The sequence below is a fragment of the Trichechus manatus genome, unplaced genomic scaffold, assembly GCF_000243295.1.
Source record: "Trichechus manatus latirostris isolate Lorelei unplaced genomic scaffold, TriManLat1.0 scaffold00103, whole genome shotgun sequence".
In the NCBI taxonomy this organism is placed as follows: domain Eukaryota; kingdom Metazoa; phylum Chordata; class Mammalia; order Sirenia; family Trichechidae; genus Trichechus; species Trichechus manatus.
This window is the reverse complement of record NW_004444039.1, coordinates 3,669,711-3,694,290: the sequence shown is the minus strand read 5'-3', so window position 1 is coordinate 3,694,290 and position 24,580 is coordinate 3,669,711. Positions and strand designations below refer to the sequence as shown.

General features: G+C 47.0%; 1 protein-coding gene across 2 annotated transcripts; it reads right to left on the bottom strand.

Annotated features, from left to right (window-relative positions):
- Positions 1 to 1,605: 1,605 nt before the first annotated feature.
- On the bottom strand, positions 1,606 to 22,977 carry CD83 (CD83 molecule). 2 transcript variants are annotated; one of them, XM_004382976.2, is made up of 5 exons: positions 22,858 to 22,977; positions 22,653 to 22,768; positions 5,746 to 5,977; positions 3,498 to 3,604; positions 1,606 to 2,705 (listed from the first exon to the last, which is right to left on the bottom strand). In XM_004382976.2, the coding sequence occupies exons 1-5, from the start codon at positions 22,892 to 22,894 to the stop codon at positions 2,577 to 2,579; spliced, it is 621 nt and encodes a 206-aa protein (XP_004383033.1). In that variant the 5' UTR covers positions 22,895 to 22,977; the 3' UTR covers positions 1,606 to 2,576. The 2 variants fall into 2 exon arrangements, with proteins under 2 accessions (XP_004383033.1, XP_012412910.1); XM_012557456.2 differs by having other exon boundaries at positions 1,606 to 2,702.
- Positions 22,978 to 24,580: the final 1,603 nt, after the last annotated feature.

The window sequence follows — 24,580 nt, the reverse complement described above, 5'->3', positions numbered from 1 at the left end:
GCCAGTTTTTCAGAAGTAGACCATCAGGCCTTTCTCTCGAGGTGCCTCTGGGTGGACTCGAACCTCCAACCTTTCATTTAGCAGCTGAGTGCATTACCCGTCTGCACCACGCAGGGACTCCATATACCAAAGACTAGGTGTGAAATGCTGAGTCCACCTGATCGCAAACATCCCTCACGTTTTTACCTTCAGTCAGTCCAGACGATGACAAGCGACCCTTCTCCCCAGTCTCCCTTGTACCGTGGCTCTAACGGCCTTGAAAACTTAGTTCAACCACATCTGTACCTCTGTATCTTCATCTTCTGAGAGCGAGTCAGTCATTCCTGTTAACAAAGCCACTTTATCTGTCAAAGATTCTTGGTCACTGTCACTTTCTCTGCTGCCTTTTTCTTCTCTCTTGTTCTGTTAATGGAAGGCTCACTATTTGCCAAGACTGGGCTAAGCCCTTACATGTATCTCATTGACTCCTTGTAACAGGCCTATTAATGAGCAGACACAATTGTTACTATTTTAATGATCTGCCAGCTGAGGCTTAGAGAGGTAAGCCCCCTGCCCCAGGCCTACAACGTCCGAGTAATGAAACCAGATACAAAATCTCTGAGCCCTCAGTTACTGCGCCAGATGTCCTCCCCAGTACTTCTGGTACATTCCCCAGGGCAGCTGATTCCACTGCAAAGCGATCCTGCAGCTCTCGGAGATGTTTATGTACGTTCATCTTGGCAAAGAGCCATTTCCAATGTGGATTCACCAATGATGCTTTTATATCTATTACAACCAATGGTACCAGTCTGCTCCTAATACCTTGGGGAGCATGGAACCCTTTGAGAGTCCTGAGTGAAAGTCCATGGGTCCCAGGTAGAGAGCCCCATCTAAAGCAGAAACTGTCCTTCTTCCTTCCCTCTGACCTGTGTGCTCAGGCTGATCAAGTACCAATTGGGCAGCAACTCAGCCCCAGGATGGATTCAGGAATATCACTGAGAAGGAAGGGTATTGTACCAAAGAGATCTACCTGCCATACATAACCTCCCTCTCCAAGGAAGGCTCCGGCCATCTTTCATCTCCATCATTTCATCCTGGATTCGGGTTCTCAAACTAGTTTATGGACATCTGAGCACTCATCCCAAAGTCTCATGGGTATTTTTAAAAAATAAAAGAAAAACATTCCCTACTCTCATGCTTATGTTTAATAACATGAAAGCTCTGACCGAGAACCAAAACCACTCAATCCACTTGGCCCCCCTTTTACTCGCTAACATCAGTGTGGGCACCGCACGCACTCCTAAAGGGATGACATCTCTCTGAAAGATGGAAAAAGGCCAAGCTTCGATAAGAGAAACCCAACGATTGCCAAAACATCAACTTAATGTGAGTTTCCTCCTCCCCCACGGCCCACTGGCTCCTGTGTGTCCATCTCTTAGAGGGCTTTTGGCTCCAAGAATAGACCACTGAAGCTGCCGCCTTACTTCCCCAAAGGAACTCATATGGAAGACCATGGGAATTCCTCCTTGTAGACTTCTTTGTTGGGAATGGTGGAAACCATGAAACATGAAAGGCATTCTCTCCTCCCCAGAACATTACTGTCATAACAAGAATAATGATCAAATGGAGTTTCAAATTTGTATAGTGCTTTATACTTTTTCAAAACATTTTCACACACATTATTTGAATCCACTCACACAACAACTCAGAAAGTAGAAACCATAAGGAACCGACCCAAGACGGTATAGCTAGGTAGTGGGGCAACCAGTCACACGGTTGGTCCGGTATCTGCCAGCAGGTCATGAGAAGAGCTTCTAATCCTCTTGTCAGTTCTGACTTCTTCTTAATCTCCATACTGCGGGCATTTGTCAATGAACAATGATATGCAGTTGTAGATACAGATTTGAAAAGGAGAAAAACACAATCCTTCTTTGGCAAGTACATGTAGATATAAAAATAAATGTGGCACTCTTCTTTATGGATGTCCTTCCCAGATGAAAAGGACCTTCTGAGGAACAGTTCACGGACCTGCTATTTCTATGTACACATAATACTTCTTAGTAACTGCAGGGACTTCACACCAGGAAATTATTTGCCAAATATTTCCCACTGTCTCACAGCTTGGCCTGTCCATTTCTCCCAGACAGAAAACAGCTGGGCTGATACAAAACACAGCATATTCACAGAGATGCTTCCCAGATGTGGAAGAAGACAGCTGTCCTTAGGAGCCTGTCACGGGGTACTCATATTTCCCAAGACCCTTTTCCAACAGTATCTCCCCATAGCTTTTGTATGACTGAAAAAGTTTCCAAGAGGTTGACTAGACAGCTGAACAAAACACTAAGACGGGAGCCATGAAGAGGCAGCCCTGGAGAACACTGTGCAGATGGCCCCATGGGACGTGGTCACGTCATGGTTTTCAAGCCTCAACTGCAGAAAGTGAGTGAGACCCACTTTCAGATGTTCCAGTCAGGTGAAGGACTTCATAGGAAGGGTACCATCTTCAATGTGGGGTTCATTCTTCTCTTGTCCGGTGTGGAAGACAGGCACACCACAGAACCCTCGGTTTGAAGAAAATTAGCCTCCAGAAATCCTGCTCATACCAGTTCTGTCTTCTGAACAATCACTGGCCCCAAATGCTTACTTTGGGAAGTGACTGTGAAAAAAGCTCGCTCCATGCCAGGTTTAGAAGCATCTGGAAAAATACTCTGTAGTCGTGCAAACTTCTGAAAAATGAAACAAAAAGAGATAAGTTGAGAACCGAATAATTGGAAAAATGCAGCAGTTGTCACCTCCAGTTGACCTCCGCCAAGAGTTGGCAGGACAGCTCGTTCCGGAGGCTCTCGTTATACTCAGCACCTCAGTCACGTGGACTTGCACCGTTTCACTGCTATCTCCAATCTTTAACCAAGACATTCGATAGATTATGGAGGAGTGGGACCACACCAAGCCCTACTGTTAGAGATCCATGTGGAGAGCCAGTGCCGCAGAAGTAGGCATTTGCAAACAAGAAACTAAGGTCACTCATTGTTTAAATTTACTGCCTGGTAGTTCTCATTATCTTCTTATGTGCAAAGAACCCTAATGGTCAAACTGTAAGCTCCCTGAGGGCAGGACTTGTCTTATATCTTTTCTGAATTATTATTGAGATGAAATTCACATAACATTAACCGTTTTTAGGTGCACAATCCAGTGACATTAATTACATTGACCATGTTGCACAACAATATCCATTTCCAAATTTTTTCATCACCCCGAACAGAAATTCGGTACCCTTTATGCAATAAGGAAAACCTGGTGGCGCAGTGGTTAAGAGCTACGGCTGCAAACCGAAAGGTCGGCAGTTCGAATCCACCAGGCGCTCCTTGGAAACCCTATAGGGCAGTTCTGCTCTGTCCTATATGGACGCTATTTGACTTGACGACAATGTTTTTTTTTTTTTAATCTACAAAACATATTCAGGTGAGCGCTCCAGGTGATCTTTCAATAATCATAGATGCTGCCGGAACGATACTTACACAGGTGAAGATGATGAGTGTTAAGTAGAAAATAACCAGCACCAACAGCAGTACAATCTCGGCTCTGTATTTCTTGAAATTCACTTCTCTGTGTTGCTTGGGGCATCCTTAAAAAAAAAAAGAAAAAGTAATATATGAAGCCATTTAGCACAGCTTTCCTACCATGATAAAAAGTAAAGACTGCTTTGTTGCTACTTTTTTTAAGTCCTACAAGTCTGCCATTCCTACCTTCACATCTACGCCCCCGAGGAGGATTACAGAGATGGGCACAGCGGGAGCTGGTACGACTCGGAGCCCAGCAGTGAGCGGGGGGGATGTGGCGACAGCACCTCACTTGGTCCTCACAACCGCCTTCAGAGGCAGGTATGAGCATCCCCATTTTACAGATGCAGGACCCGAGGTCAGATAGGCCAAGTGGCAGAACCAGGTGTCAGGTCCAGACTTATCCCGCTGCCCGTCCGCCTCCACGGTGGATGCCGGGAGTTTCCCGGCTTTCATTTAGCCTCCGCATGTGATGGACCTCCATTGGTTCGTTCGCAATTATCTTCATTTCATTGGTGTTGCACAGAATTCCATTTGTCCTCAGGGGGATTCAGGGGCTATGCAGTGGGGCAGGTGAGCCGCTCCAGTATTATCGGATAAGTGTACATCAAGCTCTTCCACCAAGGCAGGAAGCGCAGGTGGGAGACAGACCAGCTCCCCGGGGGGTTCCTAAGCTGGGGCTGCAGCACTGACGGGAGCAAGGGCAGGAGGAGAGAGGCGCTAAGCTCGGGATGAGACACGGAGGGAACAGGCTCTCCCCGCTCAGGCTCCAACATTCTCTGTGCCGCCTGGGGAGTGTGTTTAGCTCTGGCTGTAGTCTGGCTGGTAACCAAATCTGCCTGAAGGTCCAGGCAGGAGCAAGCGGAACGCAGATGATTAGCGGGGTCTGGAGAGAACTGACAACCTTGACACTGCACTCAACATTCTGTGCAAGATTCTAGAGACAGATTCTCACAAGGGCCTGAGATTCAAACACAGAAGGGTTGCGAGCCGCTGTCCTAATGGTACCTAACATTTATGAAGCACCCCAGGTACTGTACCAAGCATTTTAGGGCAGTATCTCATTTAACCTGCACAACAAACATATGTCATAGATAACACTGTGCCCATTTTAGAGTTGGGAAAACTGAGGCTTAGAGTCAAGAAGTGATTTGCCCGAGGTCACGTGCTAATGAGCGACAGAGCTAGTATCTGACCTAGATCTAAGTGAATTCAGAGACTGACCACTTCACCTGCGGGCACAACCGCCTTCCCACCAGGACAAGGACAGGAAACAATCACACACTGTTCACGTCCTTTCCACTCCTCACAGGACATGCTCCTTCTCTCTGCTTTCCCCGCAATGTGACTCTCATTTTTCATTCGTGTAAATAATACTCGCTGAGCATCTACTATGTGCCAGGAAACAGCAGAGAATGAAACAGAGGAGGTTCTAGCTCCCACAGGGGGACAGAAGGTAACAAATCCATATGTAATATGTCAGGTGCACTAAGGGTTATGAAGACAGACAAAGCAGGGTGAGGGGCTGGAGACTGAATGAAGTATAAAGTATGTCTATTTATACATATCAATAACATACAGCCCGTGTTATTACGGAGCCCTGGTAGCACAGTGGTTAAGAGCTCAGCTGCTAACCAAAAGGTCGGCAGTTCAAATCCACCAGCCGCTCCCTGGAAACCCTATGGGGCAGTTCTACTCTGTCCTATAGGGTCGCTATGAGTCGGAATCAACTCGACAGTGACGAGTTTGGTTTTTGGTTTTATGTTATGATGTTATATATTTATATAACATACCTGAATAACATATATATAGTAACAGTGAACCACTCCAAAGACCAGCCCCCTAAGCAGTGAGACACTGCCCGTGAGTTTGGTCTTGCGAATAGAAGAATATTAGCTTGGGTCAGATTCCTTTCAGATACCCGCCAGAAGGAGAAGGTGGCATTGTGCAAAAGCAGGGACTCTGTGAAGGCATGTTTGTCATTTCGAGCCTCAGAGGCTGACAAGTGTTGGGCAGAAGTCAAACACAAGGCATCCTTAAAGCTGCGTAAAGAAAGTTATGGCATCCTTGAGGTAGAATTCCCCGTTAACCAGAGGCGTGATTCCACGCTTCCGTGTCAGACGCTGAACGACAGGAACGATTTTAGGACCTACAGAAAGCACGCACGTATTCTGCAAGAAGAAAACAAGAGCAGCAGATGACTCACCTATCACTCTTAGGGTCACGGTGCCACTTTGGTTCCTCTGCCCCTCCGGACCCCACAGCGTGCACCTGTAAGTCCCCGTGTTGCAGCTGGTAGCATTTCGGATCTTCAGGGAATACCGCCTTTCAGTGGGGGCTTCCAGCGAGCTGTTTTGCTCCTTCTGATAATAGTACTGTTCACTTGGGCTCAGATCTTCCTGGGGCACCTCCATCACCTCTTCACCCCTCTCCGTAAGCTGTTAAGAAATAATCATATTGCATCATGCTCTGCTGTCAGAAACTGCCAAGCACTGTACCTCGACACTGAGGTTTTCTTAAAAACCATCCTAATTTTTTTTTTTTTTTTTTTTGAACAAGCCAATGTGCTTTTTTGTGTGTGACTCCTGGGGGATGGAGAGAGAATCTATGAAAATTCTTTAAGGATACACCTTCTTTGGAGTAAGATCAAGACTGCATCTTATGATGCCTTGTAACTCAACCTCTAACCTACATGAAGGAGATGGTGGTGCTGTTGAAGGTGATGAGATGTTGAGTATGAATCACCTTGAATTATATTTTGCTGCTGTTCGCTCCGTATTACATGTTCTCCTGGGTTCTTCAGCTACAACTCATCCATTCATTGACTGGATTCTTATTTTTGAATCCCGGCCTTTTATTTGGAAAAGTTCCTAAATCTGTTAAGATCACTGCCAGATAATTCAACTAAAAAAGTAGAGAGATGCAGATGAGTGATGCCTCCTGTAAATATTCAACTTGCTCTTCAAAGGAGTCCCTGGGTGGTGCAAATGATTAACGCGCTCACTGCTAACTGCAAAGCTAGAGGTCTGAGTCCAGCCAGACGTGCCTTGGAAGAAAGGCCTGGTGATCTACTTCAGAAAAATCAGCTGTTGAAAACCTTACGGAGCACACTTCTACTCTGACACACATGGGGTCACCATGAGTCAGAGTCGACCTGATGGCAACTGGTTATTTGTTCTTTAAAACGATGTTTTTGTGCGCTCATCCACGACACTGTCGCACAATACACCACACCCACTCTCTCTACGACGGCAGAAGGACAGCTGGGAAATCATGCCAGTGGAGAGTGGACGGGTCAGATCACTTGACAGTCATATCAAAATGCATGTGCAAGTAAAACCCTGCACATGGATGTTTACGGACGCTTTATTCGTAGCTGCCGAAAGCTGGAAGCAGACAAGATGCCCTTCAACAGGCGAATGGATAAACACGCTGTGGGACATCCACACACGGAACATTATTCAGAGTAAGAAGGAATGAGCTACCAAGTCTGGAAAAGACATGGGGGAACCTTAAATGCATGTTGCTGAGGGAGAGATGCCAGTAGGAAAAAGCACGCACTCTAGGACTCCAACCATACGACATTCCGGAAAAGGGAAAAGTGTGGAGACAGGAAAAAGAGCAGGGGGTTGCCAGGGAATCGGGAGGGAGGAGGATGAAGAGGTGGAGCCCAGGGCATTTTTAGGGCAGGGAAACTATTCTGTATGATACGTAATAGTGGACACAGGACGTTATCCATTTGTTAAAACCCACAGGACGGTACAACACGAAGTGCGAGCCCTAATGGAAACTCCAGACTTTAGTTAATAATAATGTATCAATATTGGTTTGCCAACTGTAACAAATGCATCACACTAGTGTGACATGTTAATAACAGGAGCAACCGTCTGCAGGGAGGAGGGAATATATGGGAACTCTGTACTTAATGGGCGATTTTTCTGTAAACCTAAAATCACTCTAAAGAAGAAAGTCTATTTTTAAAAGATGTTGTTCCTACCTGGGGAAAAATGTGGAAGAGCAGGTGCAGCTTAAATCACCATACCCAGCTCAGACCAGCCCAACGGGGGCAGACGCCAAATTTATCAAACCGACTAATATGGCTGGTTTTCTCTCCCTGAACTACCTGTGTGATTAAACTGACGGGCGGTTTTCATCACGCCCTCCTTCAGAGATTAGGCACACACCGCGTTCATCATCCCAGATGTACTGAAATTGGCCTAATTAATTCACCAGTTGATCCTGCAATGCAATTTTTTAAACCTACAAAAAATGATTTAAAAACCAAAACCAAACCCATTGCTGTCGGGTCAATTCCACCTCATGACGACCCCACGTGTTACAAAGTAGAACTGAGCTCCGCAGGGTCTTCTTGGCTATAATCTTTACGGAAGCAGATCACCAGGCCTTTCTTCCGCATAACTGCTGGGTGGGTTAGAACCACCAACCTTCAGGTTAGCAGCCAACTGCAAACCACCTGCATTACCCAGGCTCAAAATGTGATTTCCACTAACGGTCAAGCAAATCACGCACCCTCAAGGAAGAGCACCAGCAGACCTACAACATCTGCATCCTTCCCTTGGTTGGTTGGCTGGGGACCAACAGGAAGCCCAGGACTCAGTGGCATTCCTGTCTCCAGCACTGTGAGAGCACCAAGTGCCACCTTAGGGAAAAAGACAGAGATCAGCCTGCCTCATGACCGCACCTTTCCTGCCACTATTTAATCTGTTCTGTGAGCTTCCTGCAACTCTCTCAGGCTTCTGGAATCAATGCAGGGAAATAAATGAGCAGGGAATTAGGGGGACACATTTTGAGGCAGCTCAGAAAAACCAAAGCAGGGCCTCCCTCTGCCCCAGTCCATATGCACACACCCTCAGTCGTTTCTCCTTCATTTAAGTGAGGGGTGCACCGTGAGATCCACAGAAAGATCAGGTCCAGGCTTCCCCAGCCTTCAACGCTTGCTGGAATGCCTGTAGACTGGGCAACAGAGACATCTGGTGGCAGATTTACGGCTCCCGCAAGAAAACCTGCTTCCTCCCCTTCCAGCACTGGGCTGAGAGGAACGGCTTCTTCCAGGCCTCGTCCAGGAACAGAAATTCCATTTCCTGATGGGCCTTCTTGTGTTGAAAGGTCCCTTCCCAAATAACCAAGGAGCTACTGGAGGGAGCTGAAAGGCTGGGCCCTTTAGGTCTTCAAAAATAGAGCAGGAAAAGGACGGGCAGTCGATGAACCTTCAAAAAACCACCAGGTGGTCGAGTGTGTGTCAGAGTAGAATTGTGCTCCACAGGGTCTTCAGTGGCTGATTTTTCAGAAGTAGATCGCCAGGCCTTACTTCTGAGGTGCCTCTGGATGGACTCGAACCTCCAACCTTTCAGTTAGCAGCTGAGTGTGTTAACTATTTTCACCACCCAGGGACTTAGAGGAAACTAAAGGTGTCCAACTGACTCTAGAATACATCTAATTTAGCCCATTTTTTCCTTTCCAAGCCTGATCAAGCCACAGACCGCTGTCCCAACACATGCTCTCACCTTTCCCCACTGCTACGTGCAGATGGGCTCGAACCTTCCAGACGGAGCTGTTAACGGGCCAGGCTCCCAGGATCACCCAGCGCCAACCTCTGTGAGGTGCCACCAGTTAAGGTTCTGCGGCCATCAGTGTGAACGAATTAACTCAGCCCAATGTTTGCAGTCCCCACACTGATGCTTCACCTGCTTCTCTGTTCTAAATTAACCTCAAAATGCGCTCGACTTGGCTGTTCCTGAGAGGTTTCACTGAAACTCTGTTTTGCTAGAAAATCCTTGCATCTTGCAGAGATGGACACTTGGCTGCAACATCCATTTAGAGGTTATCCCCTCTGGTTTTCTCGCTGGAGGCCTGCTCTTCCGTCCAGCGACCCCTCCCTGAACTCAGAAAGGCTGGCTGGAAGTCAAGATAAAAACTGTGAACCCCTCTGGAGCTGGTAGACATATAAACAATTGCACCTATTTACAGAAAGATGGCCTCATTATCCTATTATCCTGCCGGAGCAGGGATGCGGTGGTGAGCAGCCGGCCGCAGCTGCCTTCTGCCTATTTACAGAAGATAATTCATGTTAAAACTCTGCAGCAACAACAGAAAGTAGTCTGTTTCACGGTCAGATTTCCACGGGCCTCTGGCAAGCCCTCCAGCGGGCCTTCAGTAATTTTCAAACAGCAAAACAAAGGCAGGGTGAGCTCATGAGAAGGATGGAAAGATGGGGGGGGGTGCGGGGAAGGGAAAACAAAGAACCCCGAAGCAGCTGGCAGAATCCTGAGTCACCAAGCCGCCAGGGCATCAGCAGGATGGTAGGAAAATGTCACAACTTCCACGGGGCTCCCTTCCAAAGGCCTAAGCCCTGGAGAGCCCCCTTCTGAGAGGTTCAGAGAACTATTGCGTTAGCCTGGGAGCTACCGAGGATGCCACGGACTGAGGAGAAGGAAAAAATCAGTCTCTGAAGAAACAGAACCAGAATTCTCCTCAGAAGCAAGGACAGGGAGACTTCGGCTCACCTGAAGTAGAGGGTCAGCGACAAAGGGGGAGACCCTCAAAGAGATGGATGCAACAATGGGCTCAAACACAGCAAAGACTGTGAGGACGGCATAAGACCACGCAGTGCTTCCTTCTGTTACACGCAAGGTGACACTCGGTCAGAGCTGGCTCAGTGGCAACCAATAACAATAAACACTGTCAAACTAACGGACGGCTTTCTGTGCCTGGGAAGACCTACTGCAAAAGGAAACCAGCAGCCGTCAAGTCGACTCTGACTCATTTCGATCCCATGTGTGTCAGAGTAGAACCGTGCTCCACAGGGTTCTCAGTGGTGGCTTTTTCAGAAGTAGATAACCAGGCCTTTCTTCCAAGGCACCTCTGGGTGGACTCCAACCTCCAACCTCTCAGTTAGCAGGTGACCAAGTTAACCATTTGCACCACCCAGGGACTCCATAGCAAAAGGAGCTTGCTGTAAATTTCATACGACGCACTGGGAAGCGGATCATAACCCTGCCTCAGGCCGCACACCCCAGGCATGTACAATGCGTATTCTCTCGTCCTTCTACCATTTTAAAATAGACCTTGTCCTGTGACTCAGAATCTGGCATCTGTCTAGAGCTTCAAAACTAGGTGTAGCGTTTCTGCTGACAGCGCACACTCGAAAGGGGATGCAGGGCTAGCATCGCCCAAGGAACTTCAGATGCAGAAGCTCAGGCCATTATCTTCGCTGTGTGTGTGATCAAGCAGCTATCACATCTCCGCACCCAGGGAGTCACCTGGGGGAGAAGCAGCATGAAGAACTGGCAGCAGGACTCCAAGGTGAGAAAAATGCAGCAAGAGCAAACGGACAATTCTCAACTTTGTGTTTTGCCTTAGGCGTTCTTACAAACAGGGGAGCTGGCTCAAAAAGCAGCCACTGGCAAGAGTGGCTCTTTCAACATTCCAAGTCTGAGGAGCTTCATCACCTCTCTGCAAAGGCATTTTAGGAAACAGTAATTTACAGCAAAAGGCACCCTCGGATTCATTCACCGCCACACGCACCTGATGGGAACACTTCAACGCGCAGGTCACAATGCAAACGCTGTAGCGTGCTAAACCACAAGACGATCTGGGCAAGTTAATTCCTCAAAACGCTCAGCCCAGCAACGTTGTAAAAATCCACCCTCCCTACGGTAACTTCTACGCCGACAACGCCATCTTTTTGATAGAATTAGAAATGGGGCAAAACGCGAGACGTCTTACCTTCAGAATGTCTACTTCCTTTTGTCTCAAGGCCTCCGATAATTTAAAAACTATATTCTCCCTCTAAGATGGAGATTTGACCTGAAGGAAATCACAAGCCCTAAATGAAAATAAACTCTCTGTAACGTGCTCAGTAGTGAAGCAAGCAAACACAAGTACTCATTTTAAGAGTGTGTGAACTGAAAAGGCTCTGTCTCTTCTAATGAGAGGGACAAGTACTAGAAGCAACAAAATGAAGAATGAAATATGGCTGAAATCGAATCAATACCTCAGTCAAAAGGCTTTTTTGTGGAAAGTGCTTCTAAGAAGTGTACATAATTTTATCCAAATATATGCTAACCCGTGAGAGTACCGTATTTGATCATAAAAGGGCAACGGGTCCATCCCTACAGCAGAGAAAAGGTCACACACTTGAAATCCAAATTTATCATACATCTGATCGTTAAGACGGTGATACAAAGCTAATTAAAAGAAAAAGATTTTTTGAGAAGAACGTGTGTACACATGTTTGCACATAAATATTTTACCCCCAAATTTGAGAACAGATACTTAAAAATATGGCTGTGGTATTAAATTATTCTGATGCATTCTAATCACACCGAACCGCTTTTTTTAATTGCATCTCTTGTGCACTAACATTCATGTACCTCGTTTCTAACTCAATTAACATGCCAATATAATCCCCATCCATCATAAAAACAGCTCTTTATAACATGCAAAACAGTTTGGCTTGGAGGTTGATGTCGTAACGAGGGTAGAATGTATAAGCATTAACATTGTTTTTTTCTAAGTGTGGTTTTATTAGAAAAATGATTTTCCACTTTGAAATTTACTGGGTGTAACAGACAGAGTTGGATTTATGGCTGTTAACAGTTACGACTACAGGAGAGTTGGCATAATTAAGAGTACAGGATTGGGAGTTGGACAGAGCTGGAACCAAACCCCAGCCCTCCCACAGCCAGTTCTGTTCAGGGTCAACTGTCCAAACGACTCTCAGGCCTGTGTGCTCCTCTGGATCTGGGGGTGACTGTATCTCACACAGCTGATGGGAACATACTTATGATGAGTCTGCAGACCCTGAGCAGAGCGCAGATGATGTTGCTGTGAGCTGCTGTCAGTCACCCCCTACTCACGGCAACCCCATGGATAATGGAACAAAATGCTTCCCAGTCCTGCCCCATCCCCATGATTGGCTGGGAACTGCACTGTTGTGATCCATAGGGTTTTCATAGCTGACTTTCAGAAGTAAATCACCAGTTCTTTCTTCCTAGTCCGTCTTAGTCTGGAAGCTCTGCTGAAACCTGTTCAGCATCCCAGCAACACACAAACCTCCACTGACAGACGGGCGGCGACTGCACATGAGGGGGGCGGGCCAGGAATTGAACCCATGTCTCCCGCATAGAAGGTGAGAATTCTACCACTGAACCACCAGTGTCCCCATGCCAATCACACAGAAAGCCCTAAAAATGTTACTACTCTCTGTTTTTTACAATCCAAGGTCTCATTCAGCATATAAAATTGTTCCTTGCACATAGGAAGTAATCTAGTAAGTATCTGCTGCATGAATGAGCAAATTTTAGACATAATGAAAATGTTGCAAGAGCACTGGTTTTGGAATCAAAAGATCTGACATCAAGTCCCAGCTTCACCATCAGTTAGCGGGGTCACCTTCAGGAAGCTTCTTCCTCTCTGCATGTCAGTTTTCTCATCTGCAGCTACCCTACTTACCTCACAGGGTTATTATAAGACTCAGATGAGAAAATGCACACAAACTGCCTGATGCCTGATAATGTTCATAAGGAAACTGATGTATCTGTCAGCTTTCACTGTATCCTCCATTCAGTCATTCCTTACCCCGATCCTTCCAGCTTCCTCGCCAGTGAAGTTCTCCTATAAGTCACAATCTCTGCTCTCGGAAGAAACAATTTCTCCACACACGTGTCGCCAAAATATCCACAGCATTCTGAATGTTTTAAAGCACCGTGATAATGTCGTTGCTGTGTGCTGTCAAATTGATTCTGACTCATAGCGACCCTACAGGACAGAGCAGAACTCCCCATAGGGTTTCCTAGGCTGTAAATCTTTACCAGAGTGGATTGCCAGGTCTTTCTCCCATGGAGCCACACAATGGCTTCGAACCACCAACCTATCAGTTAGCAGCCAAGCGCTTAACCTTTGCACCACCAGGGCTCCTTACCATGATAATAATGTGGCAGAAACCCTTTGAAACTGTGACTGGAAGGCAATGTGGGGCCACTTCCTGTTCATACCAACCACCCGTCACCATGAGCTCGGGGCCGTGTCCGTCAAAGGGTGCCATGCTGGTTCAAGATGACATGCCCTTAGCGCAGGCCTGACATTCCTCAACCACAGTGAGTGGTTCTGATGGGCACTGACCCAATCAAAGCCACCTAAGTATAACCAGAGATTTGCTGAGACACTGGGAGAGAGACGCAATCTTTGTCTTTGCACTCCATGCTGGGAGGATATATAAATCTGCACTGACTGGCCACTACTTCACTACCATGTGGTGGCTGGTAATGGAACCAACACGAAGAAAGGAAGAGTGGAGACATGGAAAGATACCAAGTCCTGGGACATTCATGTACCTCTAAATCCAACCATAACTGAAGCATGAACTAGGTCTCAATTTTTTCAATTTCAATCATTAAAAGCCAATGCATTACTTTTTTTTTTTTAACATTGTATTTTTTGGTAAAAATATACACAACAAAACATATACCAATTCAACACTTCTTACACATACAGTTCAGTGACACTGATTATATTCTTCAGGTTGTACAATTATTCTCACTGTCCCCCTCCAAATTATTCCTCTGCCATTAACATAAACTCACTGCCCCCTAAGCTTCCTGTCTAACCTTTTGAGTTGCTATTGTCAATTTGATTCCACATAGCTAGTTCTTTAAAACAGCACAATGCTCAAGGCAGACATTCTTTGCTAATTAACTAAAACTATTATCTGGCTTTAAAAAGATTTCAGGGATATTTTCGGTTTAAAGTTTAAAAATTATCTCAGGGTAATATCTTCCAGGGTTCATCTAGCCTAACTGGCTCCAGATAAAAGTCTGGATTCCATAAGAATCTGAACTTCTGTTCTGTATTTTCCTCCTTTCGATCAGGATTCTGCCAGTAATGGGCACCATCCAGTTCTTCTGGTCTCATGGCAAAGCAGGCAGTTGTTCACAGAGGCAATTAGCCACAACATTTTTATCTTTTTTTTAAAGTGAATTTTGATTGGATTCACAAGCCTTTGCAACAGAAAGAATCCTAACTGATAGGGGCACTCTGCCAAAAAAGAAAAACCAAGCTGGTTGTTATTGAGTCCCTTCCAACTCATGGCAAACCCAAGTGTGTCAGAGTAGAACTATGCTCCATAGCATTTTCGATGGCTGATTTTTCTGAGGTGCCTCAGGGTGGACTCTAACAACCAACTTTTCAATTTGTAGCTGAGCTCTTAACTATGTCACCCAAGGACTCCCTACTACCTCACAGACAATCTGGCACACTGGGGGCTATCTCCATGTGGCTCCAGCACCTAGGCCAGTCCTGCTCTGTCCCTCGGGTTCACAAGCCCCCCAATTCCTCAGGGAATGAGACATCGGGGGCCTGACCTGATTCAGAACCTTTGTTCCTCAGAACAGACCCAAAGAATCTGGTCCAATGTGATTATGAATTGTTTACAGCTATTAGCATCCTTCTTTCCCCATAAGGTTTCCTCATCTGGACCCTTAATCCTAGACAACCAACCAGCTCTTCTGCAATCTAACCTCTCTTTGGAGAACTTGGACAAGAACATGCAGTAGACTAGTTCGTGTTCCGAGAAGACATCAAGTGATATAGACAAGCCTTGGGCTCCTAAATCTGTACCAGTACAAGGTGGTACAAAGGAGCCCTGGTAGCGCAAAGGTTGAGCACTCAGCTGTTAACTGAAATGTCAGCCGTTTGAACTCACCAGCAGCTCTGCAGGAGAAAAGACCTGGCAATCTGCTCCCATAAAGATTTACAGCCTAGGAAAACACTATGGGGCAGTTTTACTCTGGAAACCCTGGTGGCATAGTAGTTAAGTGCTACGGCTGCTAACCAAAAGGTCAGCAGTTCGAACCTACCAGGCATTCCTAGGAAACCTTAGAGAGCAGTTCTACTCTGTCCTATGGGGTCACTATGAGTCGGAGTCGACTGGTTTGGTTTTTTTACAGGGTCACTAAGAGTCAGAATCGACTTCACAGCACACACCACCACCACCACATGGTATACATAGGAATTTTACCCCCATGTAAAAAACAAAAGAAAAGAAGTATGCTTACGGGTGTAAAGGAATCTTAGGGTACACTTCGGTCCAGCTCTGGTGTGAGCTAAGGACTGTTGGTAGAAAATGTGGGGGTTATCGCAGGCAGGAGTAGCTGCGAAAGGATTACGGAAACAAATTTAGATTGGGGGAACTCTTTTTATTTTTTTAGGTTATGAATCTCTTTTTTAGTTCAGCCCTACATAAAACCTTCCCTTACGTCACTGAAACCGTCTCGAAACTTCCTCTTCTTTTTGTAGTGACACAGCCAAGTACAGACTCAGGACAATCCAGTCTTCATGTGATCTAGTTCCCCCTTTTATTCATGGAAAATAACTGGAGTTTTTTTTTCCCCTATTTAACTCTCAGCTGACTTCCTCCTTCCACCCTCTTTCAAGCTGCAGTTTAGCAAATTTGCTCCATCTCACCCTTGTCCAAACATCTCAGAGATCTACCATTCTCATCTGACTGAGACTTCTCCAGCCTCCTCTGAGGCGGCCATATTGTGCCTTACCCACTCCTCTGAGGAACCACATGGTCAAGACAGGTGACAAGAGGGAAGATGTTTACCTCTTAGTTAAGACAACCTGATGGTAGTTTCATTCTAGTGAAAGATGAGGCTTCCCTCTGAAGCTCATCTTCTAGGATGAATCATATTCCGTCCACCACAACCAGTGTGATTTTCTTTAGATATATTTTTCATTATGTCATTCTTTGCCTAAAAAGCTTCCACAGCTCCTTCTGTGGGAAGGATAAAATGCAAGCCATCACAGTTTAGCATTCAAGGTTCTTCACAATCTGCCCTCAGCCTACTTTCTAGCATTCTCTCTCAGCCATCTGTTGTATGCTTCTCCTCTCTGCATCACTAGTTACCTCTTTAGTGCCCAAATAATACTTTAAGGATTTCTGTTTCCATGCCATTGCTCAAGGTAGTCCTCTGGCAAAAGTTCCTTGTGGACCTTGGGATAGCCATTGCCAGGCCCAGGACTTGGCACACATTACTGGATAACGACAGTGTAACTACAAGAGACTCCTGAAAACCAGCTTCATGTCTTCCATAGTTTGACCTAAGGCTGAACCCATAAAAGTTCTTCAACCAGGTCAAGCAATATAGGTGCCAGTGGGGACAGCATGGTTTTTGTTTGATGTTAACACACACATTTTCACATTTCAATGTTTCAATGCTTCTATAGTTAATGTAGAAGTGTTACCCCTATCCCCTAAAAATATGTTCTTAAATCTTTCTTACAATAGATGGCATCTGAGAATCAAGGAAGCTGCAATAAGGCAGTCTGCTCTAAGTGCTCCTCCCCTTGTGGTTCATTACCACACGAGATGGCAGAGAGAGAAAATATAACTCAGTTGAATAGCGGTTTAGCAACATCCATGGAAGGCAGCTTCATAATGACTCATGGGCACGTGAATTCTGCGAGGTGATTAGCCTTGAGCTTGTGAAGTTGCTTCATGCAAGCCACCACCCTGCTCTGCAACCGCGGCCCTGGCACTGCTGTGGTGGTCAGCTGTAGTCAAGTCACCTCCAACTCACAGCGACCCCATGTAAGATACAATGAAACACTGCCCAGTCCCGCACCATTCCCAGGATCCTTGGCATGCTTGAGACCACTGCTGCAACCATTGTGTAGTGCCTTCCAATCTAGGGGGCTCATCGTCCGGCACTATACAGTCAACCTTCCGTAGCCGCAGGTTCCACAGCTGCGGATTCAATCAACCCAGGATGGAAAATAGTCGAAAGAAAGGAAAGAGTTCAAGGGCCTGGGGGCAACATGGAGGGCTGCACAAGGCAAACGAGGGTTCGGCTGGAGGAACAGTATGTGGTTGTGAAGGAAGAAGCTCCAGGGGGATGAGGCAGCTGCACCCTGACACAATGTGGACCAGTGAGGATAGTAGGAATGGGGTCGCCTGACCTAGGATCTGGCAGAGCATGTTTGTGGCAAAGGGCTGGGTTCCAAGGACAGAAGAGACTTGGCAGGTCCAGGACCTAGCACTCTCTGTACCACACTGGTACGGGCGTCTAGAGTCACCCAGGACCTCTGACCTGAAGGACCCCTAGCTCAAGGGCAGCCTGTGACAGGAGGGCTGGATGCGGCTGCCCTTCAAAGTGCCTGCTTTGATCCAGCCCTGACCCGGCCCAACCATCACTACCACACTACACTGTTCATTCCTGTGCTACGTAGGAAAAAAATACTACACCATTTTAAAAGTAAAATTTATATAAGGCACTTGAGGATACCAAAGGATGACTGTATATTCTCCAACAATATCAAACAATATTCAGTTGTGATCTATAGGATTTTCACTGGTTAATTTTCAGGAGGAGATCACCAGGCCCTTCTTCCTAGTCTGTCTAAGTCTGGAAGCTCTGCTGAAACCCTTCCACCACCGGTAACCCTGCAGGTATTTGAAAGGCCGGTAGCATGGTTTCCAGCACCACGGCAACACGAAAACCACCACAGTACGACCAACTGACACACGGGTGGGCCCTTAAAGTTAATGTCAGTTAAAGAACACTGGACAGGTAGCACATCATTTGCCATCCCCATAAATGTCAAGTCTGATCTAATATCTGAAAACACAGCCTTCCTTCCCCTTTCTCCCTCCCTTTGGAAATCATCTAAAAAGGTCACTTGTCTTGTGACACGTCTCTGTCCTCACCCCCGCAGTGTTACCCAGAGATGACACTATTACATCCTCTTTCATTTTGCATCAACTTAGGCTGTCCAGGCTTCTGGCTTCATACAAGATGGCCCTCCATCTCCCTGATAAATAACCACTCATTATTAACGGCTGACATCAACCATGCCCAGAGCACGCCATCCAACCTAGTCCTGCCTCCCTAAACCTAGCACAGCTTCACTAAAGAGAGTGCACCCTTTACCGTGAACACAGAGATGCTCAGCCTGAAACACGGACCGTGCCCTTGAATGGACGTTCAGACTCACAGCAGACACAGCATCACGCTGTGCCCTCACGCGAGAATTAAACCAAAGGTCATAGCCAGTGGAAAAATCATGACAAACAAATGTCTGTTTGCCCATCTTCTCAAAATATCTACCCAAAGAACTCCAACGTATTACAATGTAAAGAGCTGAATTTAACTACTCTCTCGATGGGTGTAACTTATTACCTTTTCTATTTATTCTCAACCACCCACCAGCTGTCATCTATCTACTCCGATTTATGGCAACCCCACGTGTGTCAGAGTTCTCCACAGGGTTCTCAATGGCTGATTCTTTTGCAAGTAGGTCGCCAGGCCTTTCTTCCAAGGTACCTCTGGGTCATCTTGAACCTCCAACCTTTCAGTTAATATTCAAGGTTGTTAACCGCTTGCACCACGAAGGGACTCTTCTCAAGCACCCCCTCTGCCTTAAGTAAGGAAGAGATGAGAGGGGGATCCTTTGTCCGATCCTGGTTAGAAGGACACCCATCCACAGGAAAGGGCAGTTGGTTAACAGGAACTGGGCTACCCTGCTTCATCAGAATCGCCTCGACAGCAATGGGTTTGTTTTTTTCAGGTTTTGGTCCATTCTTGGCTCCGCCCCGGACCCTCTGTGCATGTCTGTGATAAGCCCCCTCTGATCACCTCCCCCTGTGGCTTTGATACAGAGCGAATACAATGGACATCTTTCCCTCCAATGTTATGAACACTAATTGGATGCCATCTGCTGGGGTCTTGTGGTAAAAATGCACATGATAAAAAAACCCATGGCTTCCATGGGTCCTTTTTAATCACAAGCAGGTCAGTGCCCATCACCTGTCTGTGTCGGTAAAGTTGAGGGCCAACAAAACAAGACTACCCATGAGAACGATTAACACAATAGTCACAACAATGAACCCAAACATATCCGCGATCGTGCAGATGGTGCGGGACTGGGCAACGTTTCGTTCTGCTGTACATGGAGTCACCATGAATCAGAGCCGACTCGACGGCAGCGAACAAGAACAAATCAGTGCCAACTGCACAGTGGCAGGATGCTCTACGGTGCCTGGAAGACTGAGAGGCAAATGGAATTTTAAATTGCGAGTCATTTTAACCAGAATCCTGATATACCGAAAGCCTCCAAGAATGTGATTCAGTCGAGGAGAGGGTGACAAGCCCTCCAGGGGACGCTCTGATTGACTAATTCAACGGGCAGCCACTCTTGTGCACAGGAGACGCGTTTTACAAAGCCACACTCGCGATGATAAAGGAAGACAAGATACGCGAGCGAGCTGGCAATGGTCAGCGGTTTCAAATTCCCCACTCTATCGCTCTCTCTCCGCTTCATTTGAACGTTTTACAAGAACGTTGTGGAAAAAATGATAAGACGCTTAATCTTCTGTAAAATGAAGTATTCCAGTGCTTCGCCACTGGCCCTATTTCCAGAGCACTGTTTTTGCTGTACAAGCACAGTCAGTGCAAAAATATAATTACCGGACTGAAAAGTAACAAATATCTACGGAATATGCTGAGACCTGTTAAAAAGTACTAGAAGGAACAAGAAATATCACTCTACCTGATTACTTTATTGGCATAGCATAACTCTCCTATCCACCACCACCCAATGACAGTTTACCTTTTAAAAAATAACGGCCGTATGATTTTTCAGTGACCCTATGGTGCAAATGGTTAACATGCTTGACTACTAACCAAAAGGTTGGCGGTCTGAATCCCCCCAGAGGTGCCTTGGAACAAAGATCTGGTGATCTACTTTCAAAACATCAGCCACTGAAAACCCTGTGGAGCACAGTTCTGCTCTGACACACATGGGGTCGCCATAAATCGGAATCCACTCAACGGCAACTGGTTTTGTTTTACACCATGGACCGAGAGCTAAAACAGAATGCCTAGAGACCATTTTCTTTTTTTAACAGACGTTTGAGAGATTTTCAGGGTGAATTATGCAAGAACTGTGTCCAATAAACAAGCACATACATTATAAAGTTACATCATCCGCTGACATCCCAGGAAAAGCCAAGGGTTAATGGCTACGGTTTACGGCATCCCTCCAAATGACCCTGTGCAAGAAGATTTAACTTGACGACTGTTTGAACTTCACGGTCTGGAATTTCATCCACTTGTTTCCTGAGTACTTTTTAATTATTCCCCTGGGGATATTAATATTGGCTTCTTTTTTTAATCACTCTCAGGAAGGGAGAGTGGTTTCATTTTTTTCTCCCTTCTTTAAAATAACCAACTCCCTGTCTGGCTAGCTCAGGGACACTTTTATTTTCTTTAGCTTCAGTAATTACGGTAGAAGACAGAGATATCAAGATAGTCCTTCAAGAACTCTGGCTCTGGAATGAGGTTGCCTGGTTCAAATCCCAACTCTACCATTTAACCAACTGTCTAACAGTAAGTCATTTCAGCTCCCTAAGGCTCAGTGACCTTAGCTGTAAAGCAGGAACAGCAGTAGTATTGATCTCTTAAGTCGTTGGAGGATTAAAACAGCTAATGCATGGCAACATTGACCTGGGAGTTTGCAGATGGTGAACATTCAAATAATACTGATTTCACAATATGTTTTTTAAATACTAATTTTTTTTCTATGAGAACAATTCCAGAATGGTTATTTTCTCGGAGCCAACCCTGAAAAAGGTGGAAATGAAGGAAGAATAGCGCCAACCTATTCTCATACACCATCCAGGGCCTCGACAGCAGCACCATCTCCACTGTAACTCACATAGCATCCGCGGGAATTCACTGAGCACCTTTGCAATTAACAGGGCAGACACTGGGGGGCCTGCAGAATACATAAGGGCTGTGGTGCAGCCACTGTCCTCAGTCTAGCTAGGAGAGGAGACACACACAGAGACACACAGATTACTCTGATGTCTTGTACTGTAAAACGACCAGTGCACACGCAGGTTGCTGGAGCATCTTTTATGGGGAGCAGGACAAAAGCCTGCATTTTGTGGAAAGCTACAAAACCACAGAGATGTGCTCCAAACTAAGACAGCAAATCAGTAAGAGCTATCGAGTGAGACTGGGCTATCATTCTCATTTGGCTTAACTGGAGGCGCCGTTGTAGCAATACCCTCGCTAATGCGGGTGTCTGGCTTTGGAATGCCATCAGAATCACAACCTTATAATCAGAGAGTGTCCCAGTTGAGAGGAACCTTAGAAAAGCCTTTCGGGCAACTCAATTCTTCACTGTTCACACTAGGGACCATGACATCCGGCTCCCACTCATGCGCTCAGACAGGCGTGATGCCTCATCCCTGAACAAGATCTTAGGTGTGGCAGAGGGAGGGCACCCAATGGGTAGGAGAGGAAGTTAAGGGTGTCCCCAAAAAGAAAGGCAATGCCTGATGGACAGCTACCACCTATGAAACAAGCCTAAATCACGGTATTAGTCCTTCCTCTCAAATGCCCCCTCCATCCATCTACGGCTGTCACAGTCATATAACCCAGAAGGCCAGAAGTTCAGGGACATTTCTCCTGTCCAAAGTCCTTAACTGCCCTTGTTGCTTTCTTTGTGGTCTGCCGACCACAAGCATACGTGGCTGCCAGAATTAATCCAGTAAGTTCTGGAAGGGCAGAGGGCCTCTTTGGGGCTAGCATTCATTTCAGGCCACCCTTCAGGGTCAAGGAGAGGACTGAGGTACTCTGGGACAAAATGAGAAAGAGCCCCGATAGCGCAGTGGTTAAGTGCTCGGCTGCGCACCAAAGGTTGGCGGGCGGTTCAAACCCACCAGAGGCTCCCCGGGAGAAATATGCGGCAGTCAGCTTCCTTAAACATTACAGCCTAGGAAACCCTATGGGGCAGTTCTACTCTGCCCTATACGGTCGCCATGAGTCGGAATCAGCTCGGTAGCAACGGGTTTGGGTTCTGTTGTTGTTGTCTGGGACAAAATGTAAGTCTGCCTTGTACCTGGATGCGATGCGGTTGGGTTTGGGGGCAGTGGGGGGAGCATGTCGGAAGACCAGGGTACTTCTTCAGCTGCAGGAAATGCCTCCCTACTCCCAGCCACAGCGGGTCACCAGCCTAAGGGTACCAGTTCCCGCTGCCCCCAATAGTGCCGACCAAATCCCAGCGCGTGCGCATCGGCGCCCTCACCTTGGCCCAGGAAACCTTGTAGGAGACCCGCGGGTCCCAGCGGGCGGTGCAGGGCAAGTCCACATCCTCGGAACAAACCACCTTCAGGTCTCGCGCGGCGGGCGCCAAGCTGCAGGCTGCAAGAGAGCAGAGCGCGCTCCGTGAGCAAGCGAGAACATGGGGTGCCGCGCAAAGGCGGGGGGTGACAGGCGCGCTCGGGCCCTACCGCAGCTCAGGAGCAGGAATTGGAGGCCGCGTGTCATGGCTGGAGTGCTGCGCCGCTGCCTCGGGCCGCCGGCTCTGGCGCGTTGGCGCCGCGCCGCCCTCTTGTACCCGCGCGCACAGGGACTTCCCCACGCGCAGCCCTGGGGGGCCCCTCGGCCGGGGAATCCCCAGTACTGCGGAAGCAGGAGGCGCGGCCTCTCCGCCGCGCGGCCGCCGGGGAGCCCCCGTCCCGCCAGTGCGCCCCCGCTCCCGCCTCACGCGCGTCTCCGCCCCCGCGCGCCGCGCCCCAGCTGGTCCGCCCCCAAGTTAGCGTCGCTACTGCTGGGCAGCGGCGGCGACACTGGCTGCGTAACGCGCTGCGCTGTGGGCTCTGCAAGCCGCGCTCGCATATAGGACACTCCCATCTGACCCCAAAGCCGGGAGAGAGGCCCATTTTACAGAGGCTAAATCAAACTCAGAGGTCCGGAAGCGCCCAGCCCGCCAATGTTGACGTCATTGGGCAATCCAGGTCCAAATCTCTCCAGATTTCTATGGTGACCAAAGACTTGTTAGATGTTTTTTTTTTTAATAATTCATGTGAAATTCACATAACATTAAAGTAACTATTTTAAAGTGAACAATTGAATGTCTTACAGTACATTCACAGTATCGAGCAACCACCACCTCTATCTGGACTCCTTCGATTTTTAAAAGGAACTCCCATGAGTCTGTAATACTTAGTCCTTAGCTTCCTGCAGCGGTTATCAGTATCTTCTAGCTTGTTTAAATTATTTCAGCAGAGGAAAACGCTTCCTATTTATATATATAAATATAGAGAGAGTCCCTTGGAGGCACAAGGAACCCTGGTGGCGCAGTGCCTAAGAGCTTGGCTGCTAACCAAAAGGTCAGCAGTTCAAATCCACCAGCTGCTCCTTGGAACCCTTATGGGGCAATTCTTCCGTGTCCTATAGGGTCGCTATGAGTCACAGTGGTCTCCAAGGCAACGGGTTTGGTTTGGGTTGTTTGGGGGGTGGCACAGTTACTCTGGGCTGCTAACTGAAACATTGGCTGTTCAGTCCACTTAGAGGCGCCTCAGCAAGAAAGGCCTAGAGACCTGCTTCAGTAAAATCTGCCACTGAAAATGCCCTGGATCACAACATTCGGCTCATGGGGATGGTGCAGGACTAGGCAGCATTTTGTTCAGTTGTGCATGGGGTCCGCATGAGTCAGGGGAATGGAGGGCAGCTATATATGTATATATATATACACACACAGAATTTTTGGAAAAGGTTTTTAAAAATTCTGGAAGAAAACAGCAACCACCTATAATCCTTCCAGAAGTAACTTCTGTGAACATTTTGGTGTATTTACTTCAGTCCATGTTGGGTGCCATCACGTTGATTCTGACTCAGCGATCCTATAGCCCCGTAGGGTTTCCTAGGTTGTAATCTTTATGGGACTAGGTCGCCAGGTCTTTTCCTGGCTAGAGGGTTTGAACCGACAACCTTTTGGTTATCTGCCCAGCGCTTCATCACTGCGCCACCAGGGCTCCTTGTTCAAACCCGATGACCGAACAATTCCACTGCATTAATGAGGTGTTGCATCTTCTCCAAAATGTATGTACCGTGTACCCATTTTCACTCCCCTCAGCTGCGCTTGGCATTGTCAGATTTTCTTTTTTATTTTTTGCTGGTCTAATGAGTGTGCAATATTAGGTCCTTTTTGTTTAGTTTACATTGGTTACG

Bases quoted from the DNA above. Each gene is read 5' to 3' on its own strand.
- CD83 (XM_004382976.2), bottom strand. From the start codon at position 22,894: ATGACACGCGGCCTCCAATTCCTGCTCCTGAGCTGCG. The intron at 22,769-22,857 runs GTAGGGCCCGAG...GCTCTCTTGCAG, and splicing joins ATTCCTGCTCCTGAGCTGCG to CCTGCAGCTTGGCGCCCGCC. The intron at 2,706-3,497 runs GTAAGTATCGTT...TTCATTTTTCAG, and splicing joins CACTCATCATCTTCACCTGT to AAGTTTGCACGACTACAGAG.